The sequence below is a fragment of the Stylophora pistillata genome, chromosome 11 (genome assembly GCF_964205215.1).
Source record: "Stylophora pistillata chromosome 11, jaStyPist1.2, whole genome shotgun sequence".
In the NCBI taxonomy this organism is placed as follows: domain Eukaryota; kingdom Metazoa; phylum Cnidaria; class Anthozoa; order Scleractinia; family Pocilloporidae; genus Stylophora; species Stylophora pistillata.
Window position 1 is genome coordinate 5,769,124 of NC_142529.1, and position 22,251 is coordinate 5,791,374.

The following is a 22,251-nucleotide window of genomic DNA, read 5'->3' on the forward strand; positions in this document are numbered from 1 at the left end:
AGATATCGATAACTAGTCCATGCATTTGCTAAAGTTAGCAGCAAACGCCCTTGGACAAAAAATAGACTCTGCATCGACTAATCAGAACGCGCCCTTTAAGTTGTTTATGTTATAGATCGTACTTGAAAAACCCAATAATATAAGTATTACTGCTACATCAATAGCATCAAAGGGTGAAACTCAAACTGCCGAACAAACCGAGAGAGAGCAAAGAGCTAAATGTACCATCATTTAAGAATTGACATAAACTGATTAATAACCACAGATTTACATGTATTGACGATATGTCTAATAATTACAAAAAGACGAGCTTGAATAGTGGGAAACAAAGATATCTTTTGAAGGTGTTGTCTGATCGTCCGGGTGAGTGTAGTCCTGAGAAGGACTGTTGTCGGTGGTAGTGACTGACGTTTCGACAACCTGTGCGAAAGTCATCATCAGAGTCAAGTGAATGATTGTTACAATGATCATTCACTCGACTCTGATGATGACTTCCGCACAGGTTGTCGAAACGTCAGTCACTACCACCGACAACAGTCCTTCTCAGGACTACACTCACCCGGACGATCAGACTACACCTTCACATGTCACCCACGGGTTCAAGCCATTTACTGCGACAGAAATCTTTTGTCAGAAGAGCTTTCTGCTTAAATGGCCGCTCAATTAAACAAAACACTTGTGATCGCATATCGGGACAAACTCAGTCGAAGCGTGGCGCAATTTGATCTCGAGCTTTATTTTCGTGTAACCTTCCTCGCTGTACTTCTTCCTCTGGCCTCAGGTGAGCACTGTATCATTTGAAATCCTCTTGTAACTTTTTTTTATTATCTCAATTTCTAAATTTAGAAGAAATGGTTGGATATATCTTTGACTTTTGATTGCTAAAGCCTAACACTTCCGCAACCCATCGCAACTTAATCGCCAATGCAGACAGCATAAAAAACGGTATTTTTATTTTAATTACTAAACTTAGCGGAATTGGTTGGACAGGTCTTTCACTTTTGAGCACTGAAGCCAAAATGCCAGTTATTCAAACGAAGTTTAAACTAAACAGCGGTTTTACCTTCAGTTAGCAACAGGCCTCGGATATTTTCTATAAGAGGGTTGACTCAGTGATTGAATAAATGTCCTTCGATTGGTAGTTTGCGGCCCTCTTGTCACTGTTCACAAAAATAAATGTTCAGATAAAAGGTCCGGCTAAAATAAAGATAGTCTAGAACGCGGTTTTGTTAAACCACGGCTCAACTTTGTAATATAACCGGCCGTACGACTTCCGCACACTATCGCAACTTCGTCACCGAGAAAGATAGCACCAATACCAAGAAGATAAGAGAGCTACTCCGGGTTTCCCATATTTTTCATGAAAAGATCGTCTTACAACGAACGGGAAGATTAAAAACCGTCATACTTTAGTAACTTGCCCATTGAAGAAGCAAAGACAAATTTACATAGGTCATCTTAAAATTCAAATCATTCAGCGAACAGAAAGAGAGTCTGAAACAGTTTTGTTTTAGTGAAGCTATCGGGAGGTAGCATTTATTTCAATTTATAGTTAAAGCACTCTTGGAGAGTATTTTACCCGTACTATTTACTCAGCAATTTTAGCTATTTCCATTACCCGGTACTATTCTGAGACAAAGCTAGTTCCAAAGATGTTCTATTGTTTTTCATCAAAAGACTTTATCAATAAAGTATGGATTAATTATGATGGATTGTGCCAATTCCAGCATGAATAAGTTAACTCATACATTACCTTTGGATCAGCCTGTACATATCTGCATTGCAACTCCAAGAAAGGCAAAAAAAACCAAGTTATATAGTAAATAAACCCCTTCAGGCAGCTGGTAAGTCGATCGATAATATATGCGACTGTGATACTGTCTGAACAATGAATATTTGGAAGAGAAGCAAATGTAAAAATTTTGAGGCGATCTCTATCTCAGCTGTGGATGTTAACAGCAGAATTCACTGAAACTAGACAAAAGGGAACAAAGTGGAAAGGAGATTAAAGAAAACTTGATTTAATATCGAAGAACAAACGCTGCCCTTACTTAGCCTTGGGAGAGGTCGTCATTTGTCGCTGCGGAATAGCCCTTTAGCCTCTGAAAGTGACCAGCATCGGATTTCTCCTCACAGTATCACACACAAATGAAACAAAACGAAAACTTAAGCTCATGAGAATAAAGGAAATGATCGGTAACTGAAGAATCTTTGATTATTCAGCAAGTTGTCATTGTCAATCCTAGAAAATGTGTGAAGAAGAATATGGAGAAAATATATACTGATTTTGGAATGGAAGACATTTTCTTCTGGTAGAGAAACAATCTTCTTCTCAGTCTACATTTTCACATACATTGAATAATCGCAATATCTCCATGCAAAGTTCTTGAGTTTCTCATCGTTTGAATGAAAACGATTGAATTGAAAAACTCCCACAGACACGTTCATATTTCAATTATATGTTCAAAAGCTCAAAATACTCTGTCAGGATTGTAGAAAAATTTATGGTTTATTACTGCATGTAGATGCCAAGCTCTTTTGAAAACCTTTCCTTTCCAAAGCATGGTAGGGAATGTGACAAAACGATTGAATACATTTGGGCCCTTCCCTTCATTTATTAAATGCTGATGCATGTCCAAGCAACTCGTGAACATTCAGTCCAAACAGTCCCTCGAGGAATAAGGACGCCATGAATAGATCTGACTAAAAATTCATTCTCATCTTTTACAAACTTGGCTTTTGTAGCCATTAAAACAACCTGGCAAAGAGTCAAACTGAGGGTAAGTTTTAATGTAATAGAAATTAGTCAGCAATTAATCAAGATTTAGTTGTCAAAGCGATCTATTTATATCGTATTTAACTGAACTTTTATGTGCGCATTAGGCTTTCCCTCATTTTATGTCTGCCTCAGATATGTGTCTTTCCCAATCTTACGGAAACAATTCTATACATTTTACTTAGGAGGTCTTGGAGAGCAAACATAAAATTGCAATTATCCTTTTCCAGTATTCCGTCCAGTTTATGACTTGAAATCACAATGAATCAAGCGTTATTCATTTGAATTTTTCGAGCGAGCAGGGTCCGCACATGCCCGCGGCAGGAAAACTAAGCCCTTTGCTTCTGCCATCGCGAGTCACGCTCATAGCCTACCTGGCGCTCAGTGTTCGTTGCGGTTAACGACATGCATCTGCGACGATAATTTATCGAGCGTCTGACGGAAAGCTAATAGGTAACACTGTATTAACTAACTGGCTTCACACACTACAAATTTACAATTACCGTACGCTTTAATAAGCGCCCTCCCACGAATAAGTGCTCACCCCCTAGTAGGACATGATTTCGAACAAGCAACCCCCCCCCCCACTCCTTGTTTGCAGAAGCCTGTATCACTTATATGGCTTAGGCTTGTGGCTGATGTAACGCTTGCTCTGATTGGCTAAGAGCGAGATCAGAGCGGGGCATTAAAAAGTGGTAATGCCCACGGGCCGATTATGGATTATGTAAATTAGAAAGAGCACAAAATGTCAAACTAGTACCGCAGCATTTCATTTCACTTTTTGAAACTTCGAGCGCATGAAAACGATAAAGGCTGATTACAAGTCAGAGAGAGAAGACTCAATTTAGCACAAACAGCCAAAATTTTAGAAGAACCGCTGAAGTACAATTCTAAATTTCGTATGAGATTGTGTTGGAAGGCACGAGGTAAGCAAACAAGAATACATTGAAGCTCATATCTAATAGAAGAAACCGTAAAAAATTCGCTTTGGAAAACTGTCATGACATGATGACTTTTAAAATGAAATTTTCCCTAAAGAAATTTGAAAAGAGGACATTTCTTACCTTATCAGCTGGTAACTTTGGAGGGAACAGCTGAAGAAAGTCGTGTAAAGTGGAACACACAATCCGTAAATCTGTCATGTTTCCTTAGCAGAACACCACAACCGAATTTAGTGGTATTAACAATTACCGAAAGTTTCAATTTTGTCACCACTGCTTAGTAGTCCTCTTAAATGGATTGACTCGCCAATAAAGCCTGATTTTCGCAAGCATAACAGCTCTTATTTCGGTCTCGACACAAGCACAAACATAAGCGCAAGCACAGCACAAGGATAAAAAATTTTCCTTCTTCTTGTTCTTATGCTTAAGCTTGCGTTCGCGTATCCCGAGTGAAAGCAAGATACTGTACACGCACAAGGAGATCTATGACATTTTGCTATGTCTGGCCAATTATAGCTCTCGTTACAGTTTTCCCCACTTCTGAGGATTTCAACAATGTGGCGGAGGTCGTTTCTGTAGAATTTGATGAAAAGTTTTCCGAAGTTGCTCGCAACTATCGAGTCTCGTATGACAAGGGGTGTATAGACTAAAGGAAAAAAAAGAGCACAAGCTTAGACTCAAGTTGACAAGAAAAAATTACCTTGGCTTCTCATTTCTTTAAAAATATTGCTAACCCAAAAGCATTTTGTTATACTATTTTACAACCACTTCCGCTTTCTTCGTCGTAAGAGTAGAAGAAACGACAGAACTCGAAGTGTCTGCCGCCAGATTGGCCGAGTCGAGATCAACAAAGCCTTGTGACTAGTTAACATGTTAAGATACTTGTGTTTATGCCTGTCGATGTTCGTTTCCACTTGACATAATTACCATATGCTTGCGTTTGTGCTTGCGCTTGTGGTTGCGTCACTGCTAAAAACCAGGCTTAAAGGACCGTATTGACAAGGCCTCAGTTAGGTCTAGTTTTTTTTATCGTCATGACCTTACTCCCGGTTATCTTGTATTTTACATTAACGGGCATTTAAATTGTTATTGTTACATCCAAAACATGAAAGGGTGAAATTCAACTGGCGAACAAATAGACGCGCACATTTGTGTAACAACTTTAAATTCTGCAAAGAACTATGATAATAATAATAATAATAATAATAAATAATGATAATAATAATAATAGTAACTGTTTATTCACGATCCCATTAAGAAGGGAAAAAGAGATAAAAGAGGTTATTCCTTTCTGGTTTATCTCCTCTTAAAAATAGTTAAAAAACTTTACCTCTGATTTAAAGATAGAAATAGATAACTTAATGTTCGCGTAAAACACTCATAAGATGATATTTGCGTCTATTCTTTAAAATGTTCAAATAATTCGCCTCGCCTCGGCAGTTTCTTTTGGTAAACTATCCCATGCATCAATTATACGTAACTTGCGGATGCAGAACTAAGTTTAAAACAGTGGTTAACTCTTAAAGGTCGAAAATCACCTGCGAACGTAAAAATGCTTAAGGTGTTAAATTTAATTTTGCAGTCATTGCTCCAAGATTACAAGCGAGCAAGATCTTTCTGAAGCTCATCCACATCTTCCTTTGTATCTCTTAATACCCTGTACACCTTCATGTCATCTGCAAAGAGTTTTGTGTGTGATGAAATGTTTCTTGAGGTATCATTCATATAAATGAGAAATAAAATAGGTCCCAACACAGTTCCCTTGGGTACACCGAACAAAACGGAGGTCCATGAACAGTAATGTCCCCGTAGAGCGACTCGCTGGTATCAATTTGCTAAGAAGCAACTAAGCCAAGACAAGAGTGGATCTCGGATACCATATGCGTGCATCTTTGTCATGAGGCGTTCGTGAGATACCGATTCGAAAGCTTTTAAAAGGTCTAAAAAGATGAAGTCAGTTGTCAATCCTTTGTTTCTATCACGGGCCCAATCGTGAAACGAAGATAGTAGTTGAGACAAACAAGATTTCCCTTTCAAAAAGCCAAATTATTCTGGAATAAAAATCTTATTAGTTGTCCAGAAATGAATACGATGCTTTCTCTCTATCATTTTACACACTACACCAATGTTAGCGAGACAGGACGGTAGTTCTTGCGGACTTTCTTAGCACCTTTCTAATGTAAAGAGTAATATCAGCCAATTTCCAGCCATAACGCAGCATGCCCGACGTAAAGGACGCATTAAAAACGTCGCTAAGTGTTGAGGCCAAAGTTCCACTGCATTTCTTGAAAATCATGGTATGGCTGTTATCCGGACCAAGAGATTTATGAGGTTTCAATTAGCTTAGGATCTTGTTAACATCCTTAGGTGAACAGTGTAGAAGGCTAAGGCCCAAATCTTTGATAACTTGATCTAATCATGGAAAATTTTCAGAGTTTTCACTTGTAAAAGCTGATGCAAAGTATTCGTTCATGCACTCAGCGATGCCACTTTCGTTTGAAAGCATGTTGCCATTGTCTAGCTTCATGACATTTAGGTCATTAAATCCTTTACACCTGGACTGCACAAAAGTCTAAAATAGCCTGTGTTCGCTTTTATCATGCAAATTATTTGCCAGGCTATTTAGGTACTCCAGCAGGCCTTGTTGCATTCTTTAACTAATTGTATCATCATTTATAAATTAACATAATCTGATTGAAAACTCGAAATTTACTACAAATTATGCAAAAACGAGCTTGAATAGCGAGGTAACCAAAACATCTTTTGTCGGACGAGCTTTCTGTTTCAAATGACCGATCACACTAAACAATCGTGCGGTATTTCGCAACATATTCAATCGAAACATGTCGCAAATTAATCTCGAGCTTTGTTTCCATATAGCTTTTCTCGCTGTACTTGTACATCTTGCCACAGGTGAGCACCGTGTCATTTGAAATCTAATGCTAAGGTTAATTACGTTTACCTCTATTCTAATTAGAAATCTAATCATAAGGTTTAGTTTTATTCTATCATTATTTCTCCATCTGGCGGGATTTGTTGAACATCTCTTTCAGTTTTGAGTGCTGAAACCTAAGAGTTACGCTTACAGCACAACCTAATCGCCAATGCAGACAGCATCAATACCAAAAAGATAAAAGAGCTGCTCCGAGTTTCGCATTTTCTTAATGATAAGATTATCTAACAACAAATGGGACAGTTAACGGAACATGAAGAAAAAGGTTACTAAAGTTAATTCAAAACTTTGAAGTATTCTATCAGCAAACAGACAGAGAGTCTGAGACCATTATATTTTTGTCAGGCAAAATGATATCCAAGCACCCTCGGATATCATTCTACTTGCACTATCAATTCTAAAAATGTTTCAGATTAATCTGGTATTTCACTAAGACAGAGCTAGGGTCAAAGAGAGTCGATTGTTTTTACTATTGCTTTTTTTCATTAAAGAACTGTATGCTTAATGAAGGTGTGGATCAATTATTATTTATTATTCTGCTACAATGTCATATTACCAAATAAGGTCATGAGAACGTGCCAAATATGCCACGGTAATACACTGTGGAACGGGGAAAAATATGCAGCAACAAAATGGCCGCACTGAACGATCCATCTTTTTCTTTGGTTTCTTTTCGCTTAACTTGTAAAGAAACGACATTTCAAGCGCGACAGATTTTTGTGGCTATTGCCTCCTATAGGAGGCTGACCATGTTACCATTACCATTATGTTACCAGTATATACTAAATGGAGGATAGCGTTGAAGGCGGGCACTGATTGGATACTAAAACTCAGACTATCCTTTGCTATTCACCTCCGAGTAACTTGCCCCCAAATACTGTTTTTGTTACAGGTACAAAAGAGTTAATTTACTCTTCTGTTTAACAATAGCCACCACCACCTCGTAAATAGTTGTTAACTATCTGACATGAACTTTTATCAGAGATAATTTATAAAGAGATTTAAGGCATCCACGTGCTTCTCACATGCATCCAACCCATTTCTCTATTTACAATAATTATAATGAGTACGTTATAAAGCAAATGTAATTTTTTTTGTAGGAGCATGCGTTGATTTAGATCTTGGATTGGGAACTGAGACAATTCCAAATAGTGACATAACCTCTTCTACTGAACAAAATGCCAACACTCCAGCCGAGCATGGTCGACTGAACTACACATTAGGATCATCATGGTGTGCAGGAACAACTGACACTAACCCATACCTACAGATTGATCTAAAGTCACTTCATATCATCTGTGCTGTGTCTACTCAAGGGAATTCTCAAACAGATCAGTGGGTGAAGAACTACACACTTCAAATATCAACAGATGGGACAACTTGGGTAGACTACAAGGAAGGTGGACAAGTCAAGGTATATAGGAAATACAGTATGAGGCATAGCTGCTCAAAACAAATCAGTGTACATTTATAAAATTAATATAACATGGATTATTAAGCCTGACCATATAGAATATCTTAGAGGTAAAATGATATCGAAATCTTGTCCTCAGAATTGTTGATCTTAATGGTATCTGCACTGTTTCTATTTTATACCTGCTATTCTCTCAATTTTCGGAAAAACGTTATTGATGACATATGACTATTTGTTTGCCTCAAGTTTCTGAGAGGAAATGCTGACAGGAACTCAGAGGTGAAGCATGTTGTTTACGGAGTATTAACAAGATATTTACGGTTCCTGCCACAAACACACCAGGGTGGTGTGTGTATGAGAACAGAAGTATTTGGAGTAAAACAAGAGCAAAGTGAGTTGGGAGCTTTTTAAATGCATTTTTCAAGTTTTTTGTTATCATATTATTATTATTATTATTATTATTATTATTATGGTAAACGAACTGGATGATCTTTTTCCGGGTTGTTTCCTAAGGGAGCGAGTCATAGCCCACGACCAGGGGTCCATTAGGATTTTCTCTTTACTCTAGATATCCAATACCTTTCTCAAAATCCTCGCTGTTCCCAGTATTATCATTATTATTATTATTATTATCATTATTATCATTACTATTATTACTATTATTATTATAATATTATAGGGTAATCGAAGATACCCTTTTAAGCCTTCCTTTTCAGTCTATTTTGATGACCTATGCTTGTTAGTTAGATAAGTGACTAAATCAGACACCAAGCCACCAATAACAACCTGTTATTTCTATGCTCAATGTTGAGTTAATTGCCAGTAAATACTTACCCAGGAAACTATATTTATATCAGAGGAGAAAAACTTCAAGAAAAGGGCTGAATTTCAATTCATTGTTGTACTCAATACTTCATTATGAACTTTCAAAAAATCTGACCGGGGTATCTTTAATTTGTGAACAGTCGTAATGTTTATGAGAGAGAGAATGCAACTTGAGGGCTATGAAGTATCGGGCAACTAAGTTAAAGTGAGAGTTAATCTACGGATTTTGTTAAAGTTACTCGTTTGATCATTTCAATTAATTATCAAAATCTGTGTAGAGATACTCGTAGCCTCTTCCCGTTCTTTACTTATATCTTACTTATAAAGGAACGAAAACAGCTCTGAAATATACATGGCATGTGCTGACGCTTCCCGCGGCGCAAGCGTAACACCGTAGATCGAATGTGTTTACATCTCCACCCTGAAAAGTCTAATGGGTGTGATAAACAGCAAGGCTACATACACAAACAAGAAAGACTAATTAGTTAAATGTAATGCAATGAGAATCTTAAAAGGCCTAAATGGTATGTCGCAAATGTAGTCTGTGAAACAGTTCATAAGTCTACTTTCGATGGTTTCTTTAGAATGTTAACCGAGAAAAAAGTACATCACAAGACAATCCAAATGAATAAAAACGTATTTGAGAAACAATCAATATTCGAGAACTAAAACCTGAACAAAACTCTCCCTTGAGGACACTAAGCAAGGTAAAAGAAAAACCCAAACACGATTAGTGATAACGACTATCGTACAAGAATTCAGCCCTATTATAACGGCTAGGAACACATCACTCAAAATGTAAAAAAAAAAAAAATAAAAATTAGAAAAAGTTAATAAAAGTTTGGTCTTGCACTAGACATGCACAAGGATTTCAAGATAATCAAACGTACCTAAACAATTCAAAACACTTAGTCAGAAAATTCCTAACTTTAGTAGTTCCCAAACACTTCTAATTTTAGTAGCTCATAATATCTTGTTACGTTGTTATTTCTGGACGTCTTGTCGATGATGAAGATGTGCTTCATTCCACTTAATGGTTTGCGAGCGCTGGAGTCGTCCGCTGCAAGGTAGATGAAGAGTAAAGCAAATTCTCTTCTTCTGGTATCCCATGTTTGGCAAATTCCATCCATGCTTCTGCCATGGGAAACTGGGCACGCTGTGGGGTTGTAGTTTTTCTTATGGTTGGTGTTTGGAGAACCGTACGCACGTGGCACAGTTTTTCGGTCTTTTCTTTTGCCGTGTCTCTTGATATACCTGGCCAAAATAGATCACCTCCTGTTCTCAGTAGACATTTTTTCTGTTTCCCTGTATCCTTGGTGTATGATTTCCAACGTTTGCTGGCGGAGCTTACAGGAAATTACTGGGTGGTGTTCCTTGAGGATAACGCCATTTTATTTTGTATTTCCAAAGCTCTCTCAAGTCTTGGGTTTGTTCATTCGAATGGTGTGGTCACCCATGGTTTACCACATCCTTTAAGTGGGCAAGTGCAATGTCTCGCAGTGATCAATGCACTCTCGTATTTCTTCTGGTTTATCAGAACTAGTTCGTAAAGTGTTTGTGATCATGCCAACTTTAAGCAATGGCGCTACGATGTTTAAAATTTGCATAAAACTATGAGGGCTGAGTTTAAGTAATTACCTTGCAGCCTGTAAATCGGCAGCCATTGGTTTGGCCTTTAATGGTGCAATTCCAGACAGCAGCTTCTCTGCCTCATCGTATTATGACAATAGGTATAAACCCTCTTTTGGTCGATTGAATGGAACAAATCGGGGTTGGGGACCCAAGACTGCGACCAATCCTGCTGACTACTTACAAATTGACCTGCTGTATGAGTACGTCATCCGTGCTGTAGCTACCCAAGGAGAAAATGGGTTAGACGAGTGGACAACAAACTACAAGGTTCAGTTATCAATGGATGGTATCACTATTTTCACTTACCAAGAAAGCAATGTTAACAAGGTAGGTTTACATGAAGGTCATGCGCAGATATATCAGATATATGAAAAAAGCCAAAAATATAAGTGTCTTAGAACACTAATTCAACTTTTGAGTCAGGAGGAGGGACACAAAAGAAGTGTATACCTGGTCAAAACTCAACCTCAGTTACCTTTTTCAATAAAAAACTCAGCAAAATTACAAACCTATGTACGTATACATTATATTGTGTATACATGTAATTATATAGTTCACTTTCAATACTACTTAAATGTTAATTGGTCCACGTCTTATGGACTTATTAGCCATTACTTATTTTTACCGTTTAATTTAAGGAACTGTTTAGAACAAAAGAGAGGAAATATCAACGACACTTATTATCAACACAAGAATACTAACCTTTGTGTGGTTATTGGAAAGGATAAAAAGTGTAACAACAGAACTAAGCGTCTTTGTAGGAACAAAATTGTTTTTCTGCCAACTTGATTGCCTTTTGTCCTTAATGGAAACATTATGGACAATTCTGTTCCCACTTGGGGTGTGATTTCTTATATTTTTTAAAAAACCAAAAACTGTCTGATTAATAAGTTCATGTTATTTGTTTCGTCTTTCTTTTCACCAATGACATTTGCATCAAACAACCGAAGGATTATGGTCGATAGTTTATTGTTGTCGTTTAAAAAAATGTAGAGTATGTAATCGAGACCATAGAACACAAAAAGAAAATTTTGCAGGGTGCCTCTCAATTTTTGATGTGTTGTTCAACCAGTAGTTCTTCCATTATAGTCTCTCACAAACTCCATGTACCTCTCCCTAAGTTAGTCACCAGATATGATAAGCAGGGTCACACACTGGTTTGTGGTAGTTTTGTAAAAACCGAAGCTAACTCTTCTGACATGGAAAGAGCTTATATGTAATAGTGGTAAATGATGCATTAAAATAAAGAACATTTTGATGCAATAATTTCAAATTTGTACCACGAACTATAGCTCTTTTCTGGAAACTCAAATCGAAATGGCATCATTAAAAAGCGTCTGCAGGAATTTCCGCTGTGTGGTGATTGAAAAGGATGAAAAGTGTAACAACAGAACTAAGGGTCTATGTAGGAAAAAAAATAGTTCTGTGTTTGTCTACTTGATTGCTTTTTGTCCTTTGTGGAAACATTATGGACAATTCTCTTCCCACTTAAGGTGTGATTGCAAAATGAAGCCTTCATACAATTTAGTCTTAGACTAGTCTTTAAATTTCTAATTTTTTTTTAAAAAAGAAAACTGTCTGAAAAAGCACTTTGTATTATTGGCTTCATCTTTCTTTCTCCCGATGTCATTTTAGTTGTAATGGGACATTTTGTACATGATACATAGTGTAAGGATCGGATCGGGAGCACGTGGTAAAAGAACGAACCAGTTTTCGGTGTATGTGTTCTGTATGTTACTCGGCTACTTTATTATAACAGTTAAGCTACTCAGAAATTGTCTATATCTCCCTGTGTGGCATTTATTACATAGTAAACAACCGTAGGATTATGTTCGATAGTTTATTGTTGTTTTTTGAAAATAGGTAGAGTATATAATCGAGACCAAAGAACAAAAAAAGACATTCTACAAGGTGTCTCTTATTTTTCGGTGTGTTGTCCAACCAGTAGTTCTCTTATTATAATACCTCACCAAATACATTTACCTCTCCCTGAGTTAGTCACCAGATATGATATGCAGGGTCACATACTGGTTTGTGCCAGTTTTGTAAAAAGTGAAGCAAAGTCTTTCTATAGCAATAGCCATTACAGACATGGAAATAGCTGATATGTAATAGTGGTAAATGATGCAGTGAAATAAAGAACATTTTGATGCAATAATTTCAAATTTTTACCACGAACTATGGGTCTTTTCTGGAAACTCAAATCGAAATGGCATCATTAAAAACAGTCCGCAAGAATTTGCAAGTGCAAAGTTTATCCGCTTTCAGCCAACAGCATATTACAGTTGGAAGGTTCTGAGAGTGGAAGTTTATGGAGTACTTCTAACTAAAGGTATTTGTTTAAAACTGACTATAACATGACTTGTCCAGATCAGTTAAAGAATTATTTAGTTGAGCGATCAGAAGTACACAAAAAATCTCTAAGGGATACTACCTTATTAGATTTAGGGGGAACCATGAAATTCTTCGTTCAAATATGCTTCTGCGAAAGACTGGAACAATCTCCCAAAAGAGTTATGAGAACTCAGCTCCTTCTTACTCGTTCTTTTTTCTGCATTTTATCGACTTCGGCTTCGTCTCGGTCGATAAGAACGCAAAACAAAAAAAAAAGAACTCAGCCAAAATCCGGCCATCTTGACCTCACGCTTGCTCAATAACGCATATGTATTGATAGAGCCTTGGTAAGGTAAGATTTTTTTTAAAATAACTAATGAGCTCACGATAAAAGAGGGCCACAAGTTTATTAGTTACTTTAACTATTCCGTGCCACCCTATCTAAATAAAGTGTATTGTCAGAATTTGACAATCAATAACGTTCATTCTGTTTAAACCTTATCTCATCTACTTTGCTGAGATCATTTAGATTCTCCGTTTGCTAAATCAAATCAAATTAATACATTATTTTTATTCATGCTTGATATAATCCAGTGAATGATGGGATTGTTGCATTGCAAGTGCATTGAAGATTCTGGAACCTAGTAGGTTGCCATTGCAACACAATCGCTTGCCCAACTATCTGTAGAGCACGTCTTCACGCTTAGGATATAAATAATGTAGATCTAATGCATATACACAGTCCCCTCAGGTGATGATCCTCCACACTGCTCTGGGAAACATCTAATGCTTCCTAAGTTCACAAGCATGATTAATTTACTTTCACATCAATAATAAGTAGAGAATTAAAACATACAACTGTTGTTGTTTAACATTTCAGTTCCATCACAACCTCCTACTGCCTTCAATTTGACTGCAAGCTCTTCCACAAGCATTAAAGCTTCCTAGCAGTTACCACCAATCTTTTCCAGACATGGAAGAAACATTATAGGGTTTAAACTGTTTTACAGAGAGAAGGGCTTTGCAGGTTGTTTTTCTTTCTTGAATGTTACTAGTGGATCAACATTCAGCAGACTTGTGACTGGACTCGAAAAGTACACAGAATATGAATTTCAGGTCCTGGCATATACTTCTGATGGTGATGGACCAAAGAGCCTTGTTGAGATCGAAAGAACAATGGAAGATGGTATGTAACAGTCCAGGGATAAGGAAAAAAAATGTGAACCATATTTTGTGAATTTTTGCCATCTTCATTCGGCGTTTCATGACAATGAGATACTAAACACATCATGAGAAGGCTAACAACTAGTTTACTAGAGTTGTTCAGTTTCTGAAAACCTGAATTTAATTTAATTTTTTTAGATTATTTAATCAAACCAATTCCTTTAACACCAAAATAGGGTGGCAGTACATCCTTCTGTTACATTTTTACAACGTAGTGCAACATACCTGGGATTTACTGTTATTTACAATTAAAACATGCGTACACCGTTAAGATTACGTCAATGAATTGATCCATGAGTAAATGAATCCGCTAGTAGTTTCATGAATAAAATGACGAATCGACTATTTGATCGTTGAATCCCCAGTCGTTTAAAAAATGCAATAATAGGTGGATTATTTGAATATTGAACCCGTTTTGAAAAGGCGCGGACTATTGTTCAAATCAGAAATCGACTTCTGATCTGAATAATGATTCGCACCATTTCAAAACGGGCGCAACATTCAAATAATCAATCTATTATTGCATTCTTGAAACGACTGGTGGGTTCAATATTCAATTAATTGATGTAATCTTGAGGGGTACGCTTCACTTGGTTTGACCTTAATACACTTACCTTTAATTATTTTTTTCATTATTATTTTATCAATAATCGCAATATCTTTGTTCTTCCAGCTCCCAGCGCACCTACGTGTTTGTCTTTTATTGATGTGCCACCCAGCAATTCGCATGGTCCAAGAGTAACCTTGTCCTGGAGTATGCCTACAGAACCGAATGGAATTATCACAAGTTACACTTTATTTTATAGTCACAGTGGAGGTGCATTAAGAGAGATATCTGGTATAGACAAAGATGCATCGAGTTACACGGTTGATGCGTTGGGTGGACTGACATACCAATTTTATATCAGAGCTGTGACGTTTAAACCTGGACCGAATGAGACGATAACTGTAGCAAGCAAAGAATATGGTGGGTTCTCTACATTAATCATTACGCGAATTGGAATGTACCCAGACACATTCACAAGCATTGCAACATTTATTGGCGATTTCGTCGTTGTGATCCTTGTTCATGTTTAAAAATAATTCGATTTTTAATTGCTTGTTTTGTCTGTTTGATATAATAATAAAAATAATCCTAATAATAACAAAACATATAATAACAGTAAAATAATAACAGTAAAACTACATAAGTTAAGAAACTTTTGAAAGGTTGAACATTATAAGAACATTATATAAGCATGAAGTTTATTCCTACGTATGAATATTAATTTGAAGGATATTTTTAAACATTGAAGGAAATTTAAATATTGAGTTCCGTATATTAGAAGATTAATCGATTTATTTAGAGAATTTAGTTTATAAGTTTATACAGCAATCTTATTCACAGAACGTGACTTAGTTGTTGTTATGTATATTCAAAATAGATTGTAAATTAGCGATGTTATTTTAGTATTAGTTGTACCTTAAATAATTTTCCATGCTAGGAAATAGGTTTTTATATTTTTTTATAAGTACAACGATGTGTAGTTTCACAGGTTACGCTGTGCGCCTTGTGAAACTTTCTTTTCCTGGCATGCTGAAGTTCAATAAACTGCGTCATAATAATAATAATAATAATAATAATAATGATCGATATCTAAACAGGATGACCCCTTCAGTCACAGGACTGTTATCAACAGGGGTCCTGTATAACATAAAATAAAGGAGAGTAAAATAGATCATATATTTAACAATTATTCGGCGAAGGCGAGGTGAATATCGTCGAATAATCTCCGAGACGAAGTCGAGGGGATTATTCGACAATATTCACCGAACCTAACGCGAATAATTGTTTTAGTATAATTTCCAATCTGAACAACAGAGAAATTTCTAAAATCATAACATTTTAGTAACATTTATAAACAGGTTATTTTAACATTTTATGTATATGTGCACGATCCTTCGCAGTAAAGCACTATTTAGGCAATAGTGAAAATCAGACCTGAAACAAATTCAGGCCTGTACGGGATTCGAACCACTGACCTCTGCGATACTAGTGCTCTGCGATCACTAGTATCGCAGAGGTCAGGGGTTCGAATCCCGTACAGGCCTGAATTTTTTTCACGTCTGATTTTCACTATTGCCTAAATAGTGCTTTACTGCGAAGGATCGTGCACATATACGTTTCATAACCGCAGTTCATATATATGTATTTCATATGTTTGTTGTTTAACATTTTATATAAACGGCGTGGAGCGGTTTATATAGCGTCATATAAGGAACCGCTCGACCAATCAGATTTCCGGAAACTCTTTGCTCAGCTCTGAAATTATACTAAATTCATATATGAATAAAAACTAACTGATATAAAAAGTAACAATGTTCGATTTCAGAATGTTCTAAAAATAGCCTAAGAATAAAAAGCGGAGGTAGCCGGGAAACGTTCCTTAGGTGATAAAGTCTTAATTTTCATTTGGAAAACTATTGATTGTCATTGCATAATGATAGTCAAAAGACTTTTTAGCGACATCCAGATGAAATTTAGGAAAAATAATGTCGGTGATTGACGATATAGTACATATGTTGGTTTTCGCTCTGGCTGCGTAACATGAAATAGTCTTTAAAGTACGAAGGACCTTCCCCAACCAAGCACTTGTTAACTAACAGTGCACAGTGCTTTTCCATGAGGTTAGTTCTTGCAAGAGGCGGCCAGCGTAGGTTCTTAAGTATTGATTCAGTGGCTATGCCAGGTTTAAAACCGCATACGATTCTCGCAGCACGTCGTTGCAGGCGTTCAAGAGTCTTTCTGTTAGTGCTTCCCAAAGGGCAAAAGCACGTATCACAATAGCTTAATATCGGTAGCAGCGTGGACAAAGAGATCTTATTTGCTGCTTCCGTGGTTAAACAACCTCGTAATCGTGGCAGGAGGCCAAGTCTGCGGGCAACTTTTGACCTTATATAATTATTTGATCGTTGAAAGATAAACACTCATGTAGCAAGACTCCAAGATACTTAAACGACTTTACTTGGTTAACTTCTTTCCCTTCCATGCAGAGCGGACTATGAGATTCAGATCTAATTGGCCTCTGCCGAGTTCCAAATACAACGTACTCAGTTTTCTTTAGGTTGAGGAAGAGACCATTCGCTGTTAGCCAATTTGAGACAATACTGAGATCAAGACTTAAGTTAAGCTGTAGTTGGTCAATGCTTGAAGCAGCAGAAAAGATAACAGTGTCGTCGGCATACAACATAACACTAGACAGACCAACGCCTAAAGGAAGGTCGCTTATGTAAATAATAAACAGTAGAGGCCCTAACAAGGATCCTTGAGGTACTCCGCTACTGATGTTAGCGGCAGATGAAAGGTGATTTTCAATGGACACGCTCTGATTCCTGTTAGTGAGATAGCTCTCAAACCAGGAGAGAAGCTGGTCTTGAATTCCATATCTAAACAACTTGTTTAAAAGACCATCATGAGGAACAGTATCGAAGGCCTTTTTCAGGTCGATAAACACTGCCCCCGTTAATAGCCCTTTGTTCGTATGTCCACGAATTTTATCTGTAAGGAAGGTAACGGCCAACTGAATTGAATGACTTGCGCGAAAACCCGATTGATATGGCAAGAGGAGGAAGTTTTCTGATAGGTAGCTATGTAGCTGATGGAAGACAACTTTCTCCAGAATTTTCGACAGGATCGGTAAAATTGATATAGTTCTGTAATTGTCCAGATCATCTTTGTTTCCAGATTTAAACAAGGGTACAACCTTAGCTTGCTTCCATTCAGACGGGACCGTACGAGATTTAATGGAGGGATTTACCAAATGTGTTACACAGTCAGTTATCACAACTACGGTGTCCTTTAAAAGTCGAGCTGGTAGACCGTCTAGACTAGTGGCTCTCTTAAGTTTTAAGCATTTAAGTTGCTTAAGCACTAACGACCTACCCACTGCTGTGTTTCTTTGTAAACAAATCCTCAGCTGTAGATTTAAAAACTGGTCTTGCACACGTGCGCGATTCAAATAACTTGTTCACAACAGATGTAAGGAAAGAGTTGAACAATTCTGAAATGCTTTGTTTATCAGTAATAATCTTGTCATCAGTCTTGATACATGTCGGGATAGATCTCACTCCTGCGTCCGGCAATATTTTCTTTACAGATCTCTAGAAAGATTCAGAATCGCCCCTATTCTCTTCGATTAATGATCTACTCTAGCTTTCTTTAGCACGTTTAAGCCTTGCACTGAGTTTTTTGTGAAGTAATCGATATGCAGCCAATATGATCTGTTCACCATGAAAAAAAAAGACTCTTTAAGTGAGTTTATGCCATCAAAACTGTGATACATGTTTAAATGTAAAAGTGTACTGTGATTGTCCGGGATATCGGTGGTGGTGACTGACGTTTCGACAACCTGTGTGGAAGTCATCATCAGAGTCAAGTGAATATTTGATATCAGTAGATGATTGGTCACTTTTGTCGTGAAGTTATTGGTTGTAAGACTCAAGTGGCGTAAGTCGGTTGTGATTGGTCTGTGTCGATCCGTCGGTAAAGTTACGTCGTTCTGTTCGGTTCGTTTTGTAATGTTAATGTCGTGAATGAGTCGTTTGTATGGAGACGGTAGTAGTTGACACCTGTTTAGGTGTTTAGGTCCTAAGGTTGTCAAAACGTCAGTCACCACCACCGAGAACAGTCCTTCTCAGGACTACACTCACCCGGACGATCACTCTACACTTTTACAAGTTACCCCTGGGTTCAAACCATTTACTGCAACAGATTTTTAAATGTTGTTAAGTATGAATTACTGAACAACTCTACTTTAATTACAAGTGTAAGAGTCTACGTTTCAAGCATGCTTTTATTTGCTGCTTTTCTTTCCTTTTTTCTTTTTCGTTATTGTTGTTGTTGTTTTTTTTTTGTCTGGTTTTTCTTAGTAAATCGTGACCTTTAAATATCTTTTACAAGGTGTATTCATGAGTAAAATTTGGAGACTATTGTTGTCATTCTATTGTGCGTCCATTCAGCTTTTCACTTGAGATTAATTTTACATGATGAAAACTGTTTCTCGTGTTTTTCAAATAGAGCCCAGTCGTGGACCAGAAGAAGTACGTGTATCTTCTTCTGCAGTAAACTCCTCAAGAAATAATGTAACTTGGCTTGGACTGCCAAGAGAGGTAGCTTATGGTAAAATCATAAGATATGAAGTTAGGCTCGCTGTGTTGGAAAACTGTAAAGAGAGTCAGTCTGCCTATCATTCAACTATAAACACGACCACAACCTATGTTCATGTGACTGGAATCTCTTTGTGTGCCAAGTACGAAGTGTCTGTTAGAGGCTACACCGCTGCCGGGCCTGGACCATACAGTAGACCTGCAATGGTGCAGACATTGGGTAAGTAAGCCTATGGGCAGTTGTAATGAGGCCATTTTCAGCAGAGAGGGGGTTGAATAGAAGCCGGGTTGCAAAAACTTATGGGAAAGTTACAAACGAAAATCATATAGGTTTCGAGCCGAGGGCAAGTGATTAACGAGCTCATTGGTTTTCTGCCTTTAAAAGCACACACTCTCATGATATGGCTTTAGTAAGGAAGAAAGAAGCTACAGAGAAGTCTTCGGGCTGCTCTGAGTCCTGAGTTTCGTAATTTTATCCGTATTTATTAAAACTCAGGGAAACCTGTCATCAAAGATCTGCCAAAGAGAACCATTTCAGCTATTGGCGAACTGGTAGTATTGAACTGTGAGGTCTTTGGACAACCTGAGGCTTCTGTTACGTGGACTAAAGATGGACTTAACAGTATACCTCGCGCTCAATTGAAGGACAACGGCAAAGTACTTGTTATAAACGATGTTGCTCCTGCAGATAGTGGCATTTATGAATGCACAGCTATGAACATATTTGGAGAGAGTTATACTACTACGACACTCATTGTCGCTGGTACGTGTAACATTTTGTTACTTTTACGTAAATATTTACTTCTTTTGAGTACATCCGTGGAAGAGATGGTGTCTTTGTAGGGTATCAAGTTGAAGAGGAGGCAAAACTGTTCCAAAATCGATGACCAAATGGTAAATTAACAACAATAACACGATATATAACAGCAACAAATGAGAAAACTGCTTACTAATGTGCACAAAAAAACACATCATGGTGGTGTCTATGGATCTCCCTCACAGGAGTTTTTTACTGAAATTTTGCCTGACTTTATATGGCCTCATTACACTTTCTTTTTTCTCACAGGGCCACCCAGTTTACTAAAAGAACTTTCTCCCCCCTCGGTGTTATGTGAAAAGCAAACTCTGTGTTCTCTCTCGTGTCATGCAACCAGTTATACTCCATTTAACTATTCTTGGACGAAAGATGGCCATGTTCCAGTAGGCGATAACATCAAACTGATGAATAATAGTATCATTGTCACGCCATTGGATGCACAAGACTATGGGGAGTATGTGTGTCATGTTGCAAACGGCTATGGATCTACAAAGTATAAAATTACTCTGTTTGCTTCAAAGGATAATCAAGATGGTGGCGGTAAATATTTTGCTCACAAATCGAACGCTATCCAAATTAGCTTAGCGCTCTCAAGTCTGATTTGGTTTTTCTAAGCTGCTGATAACTTTTCGTACAGGTTTAGACATTACTATCAAAAGCAACATTATGTAGAGGTCTCAGACGCCGACGTTATTAAGTGTGAAGTTTCTTTATCTTTCTTCAGTAAGAAAATAATTTGATTAGCATTGTATAGGTCTATCTATCCGTGTATCAAAATTAGCCTGTTAGGTGGTAACTAAATCGAAGCAAAGCTACCAATGTTAAGAGGGCCTAAGGCTAAAATCTGTCTTTAGATTCTTGAGGTGATATACAATGTGTTTGACTCGACGAAATTTTGAGAAATTTTTCGAATGCCGCGAAAGCTTTGGAATTTTAAAAATTTTGTAGGAAACAGTGAATTAAGATCTTAAGGGACGAGTCAAGATAGTTTGAAACTATTTTCTAGTTTCCTGGAGTTTCCTTACGGTGAATATGCTAAAAAAGAGACATTATTACCTTGAACCAAAGAAACTAGGAAGAACATTAGGAGATTTTAATTCACCTGGACTATGTTAGTAGTGTTTGATAGTTTTTGTTTTTTTTTCTTTCGGCAAGGTACACAAAGCATCCTTCTTGTTAGTGTCATCGCATTGTCTTGCCTTGTGGTTGTGTCACTCATTATGAATAGTGTGCTGATATGGCAGCGGAAACGAGCTGTTCCTAATGAAAGGATACAGAATCAAGAAAAAGTTGACTGTGAAAGCGTCAAATCTTCACGTGATCAACAGTCAACTAATCAACACGCTTCAGACTCAAGTACATATATGGAACTCAAACCCAGGCCTTCGAACCGACAGTGTCAGGTATCTCCTGAGTATCACTCTCTACAGGAAAGACCCGAGAACCCCGAATACTACAATGTGGCGTTTCAGGAAGAAAATGGCGGGAAACAAAATGAAGAAGTGTATGAGGAAGTATGAAAATGCTTCTGATTATGTATCTGTCTGGGTCAGAGCATCCATCCTGTTTTATATGAAAAGTTTAGTTATCTACGCATCCTCATTTGTTCTTACTTACATGTATAGTATAAAAGGGGAAAGACGCATAGATGACGTCACCATTACCAATATCTTGCTTCTTTATTCCTTAATACAATTGGATTCCATGTTTCCGTGAGTGTGTTCTATAACAAGTCACAGAAGACATCAAAGTGTGGTAAGAACGTCAGTGACGTAGTAACATACTCGGCTGCACTTCGTGTGCAACTTTTTTGTTCTCATCACATTTGACGTCATGTGGAATCAACAAAGGAACAAACATATGGAAACATTAAATCTAATCGTTAATTGGAAACGGTACTTCGGTTCGTGACACACTTTGTTTTTGTCTCGCCTAAAGAAGCACTCGGTAATTTGGCATTAAAATGCATGTATTTTAAGATACGTCCTCCTCATGATCGTTATTATCACTTTTACTATCATAATGCCGCATAGGATGCCGTTCTTTAACATCGCTGTATGGAAAATATATGGTACACTCATAACAATAACCTGCTCAAAAGATCCTGTCAGCGAATGGAGTCTGGTTACTTCAAGAACATGCATGACCTTTATAGGTTTCTGATCAAGGCAGTTTATTAATAAGGCATTA

The 22,251-nt window shown here is 37.3% G+C and overlaps 2 protein-coding genes across 2 annotated transcripts; both read left to right on the plus strand.

Annotated features, from left to right (window-relative positions):
* The first annotated feature begins 651 nt into the window (after positions 1-651).
* LOC148719794 (neuropilin-1-like) lies at positions 652-11,242 on the plus strand. The gene is made up of 5 exons (XM_088739159.1): positions 652-781; positions 7,771-8,084; positions 8,331-8,475; positions 10,555-10,868; positions 11,180-11,242. Exons 1-5 carry the CDS (start codon positions 652-654, stop codon positions 11,240-11,242), a joined length of 966 nt encoding a protein of 321 aa, XP_088595285.1.
* Positions 11,243-12,753: 1,511 nt separating this feature from the next.
* Positions 12,754-22,043, plus strand: LOC148719795 (uncharacterized). The gene is made up of 7 exons (XM_088737443.1): positions 12,754-12,873; positions 13,756-14,061; positions 14,773-15,066; positions 19,156-19,464; positions 19,741-20,007; positions 20,311-20,601; positions 21,217-22,043. The coding sequence occupies exons 2-7, from the start codon at positions 14,052-14,054 to the stop codon at positions 21,579-21,581; spliced, it is 1,536 nt and encodes a 511-aa protein (XP_088593569.1). The 5' UTR covers positions 12,754-12,873; positions 13,756-14,051; the 3' UTR covers positions 21,582-22,043.
* The last annotated feature ends 208 nt before the right edge of the window (positions 22,044-22,251 follow it).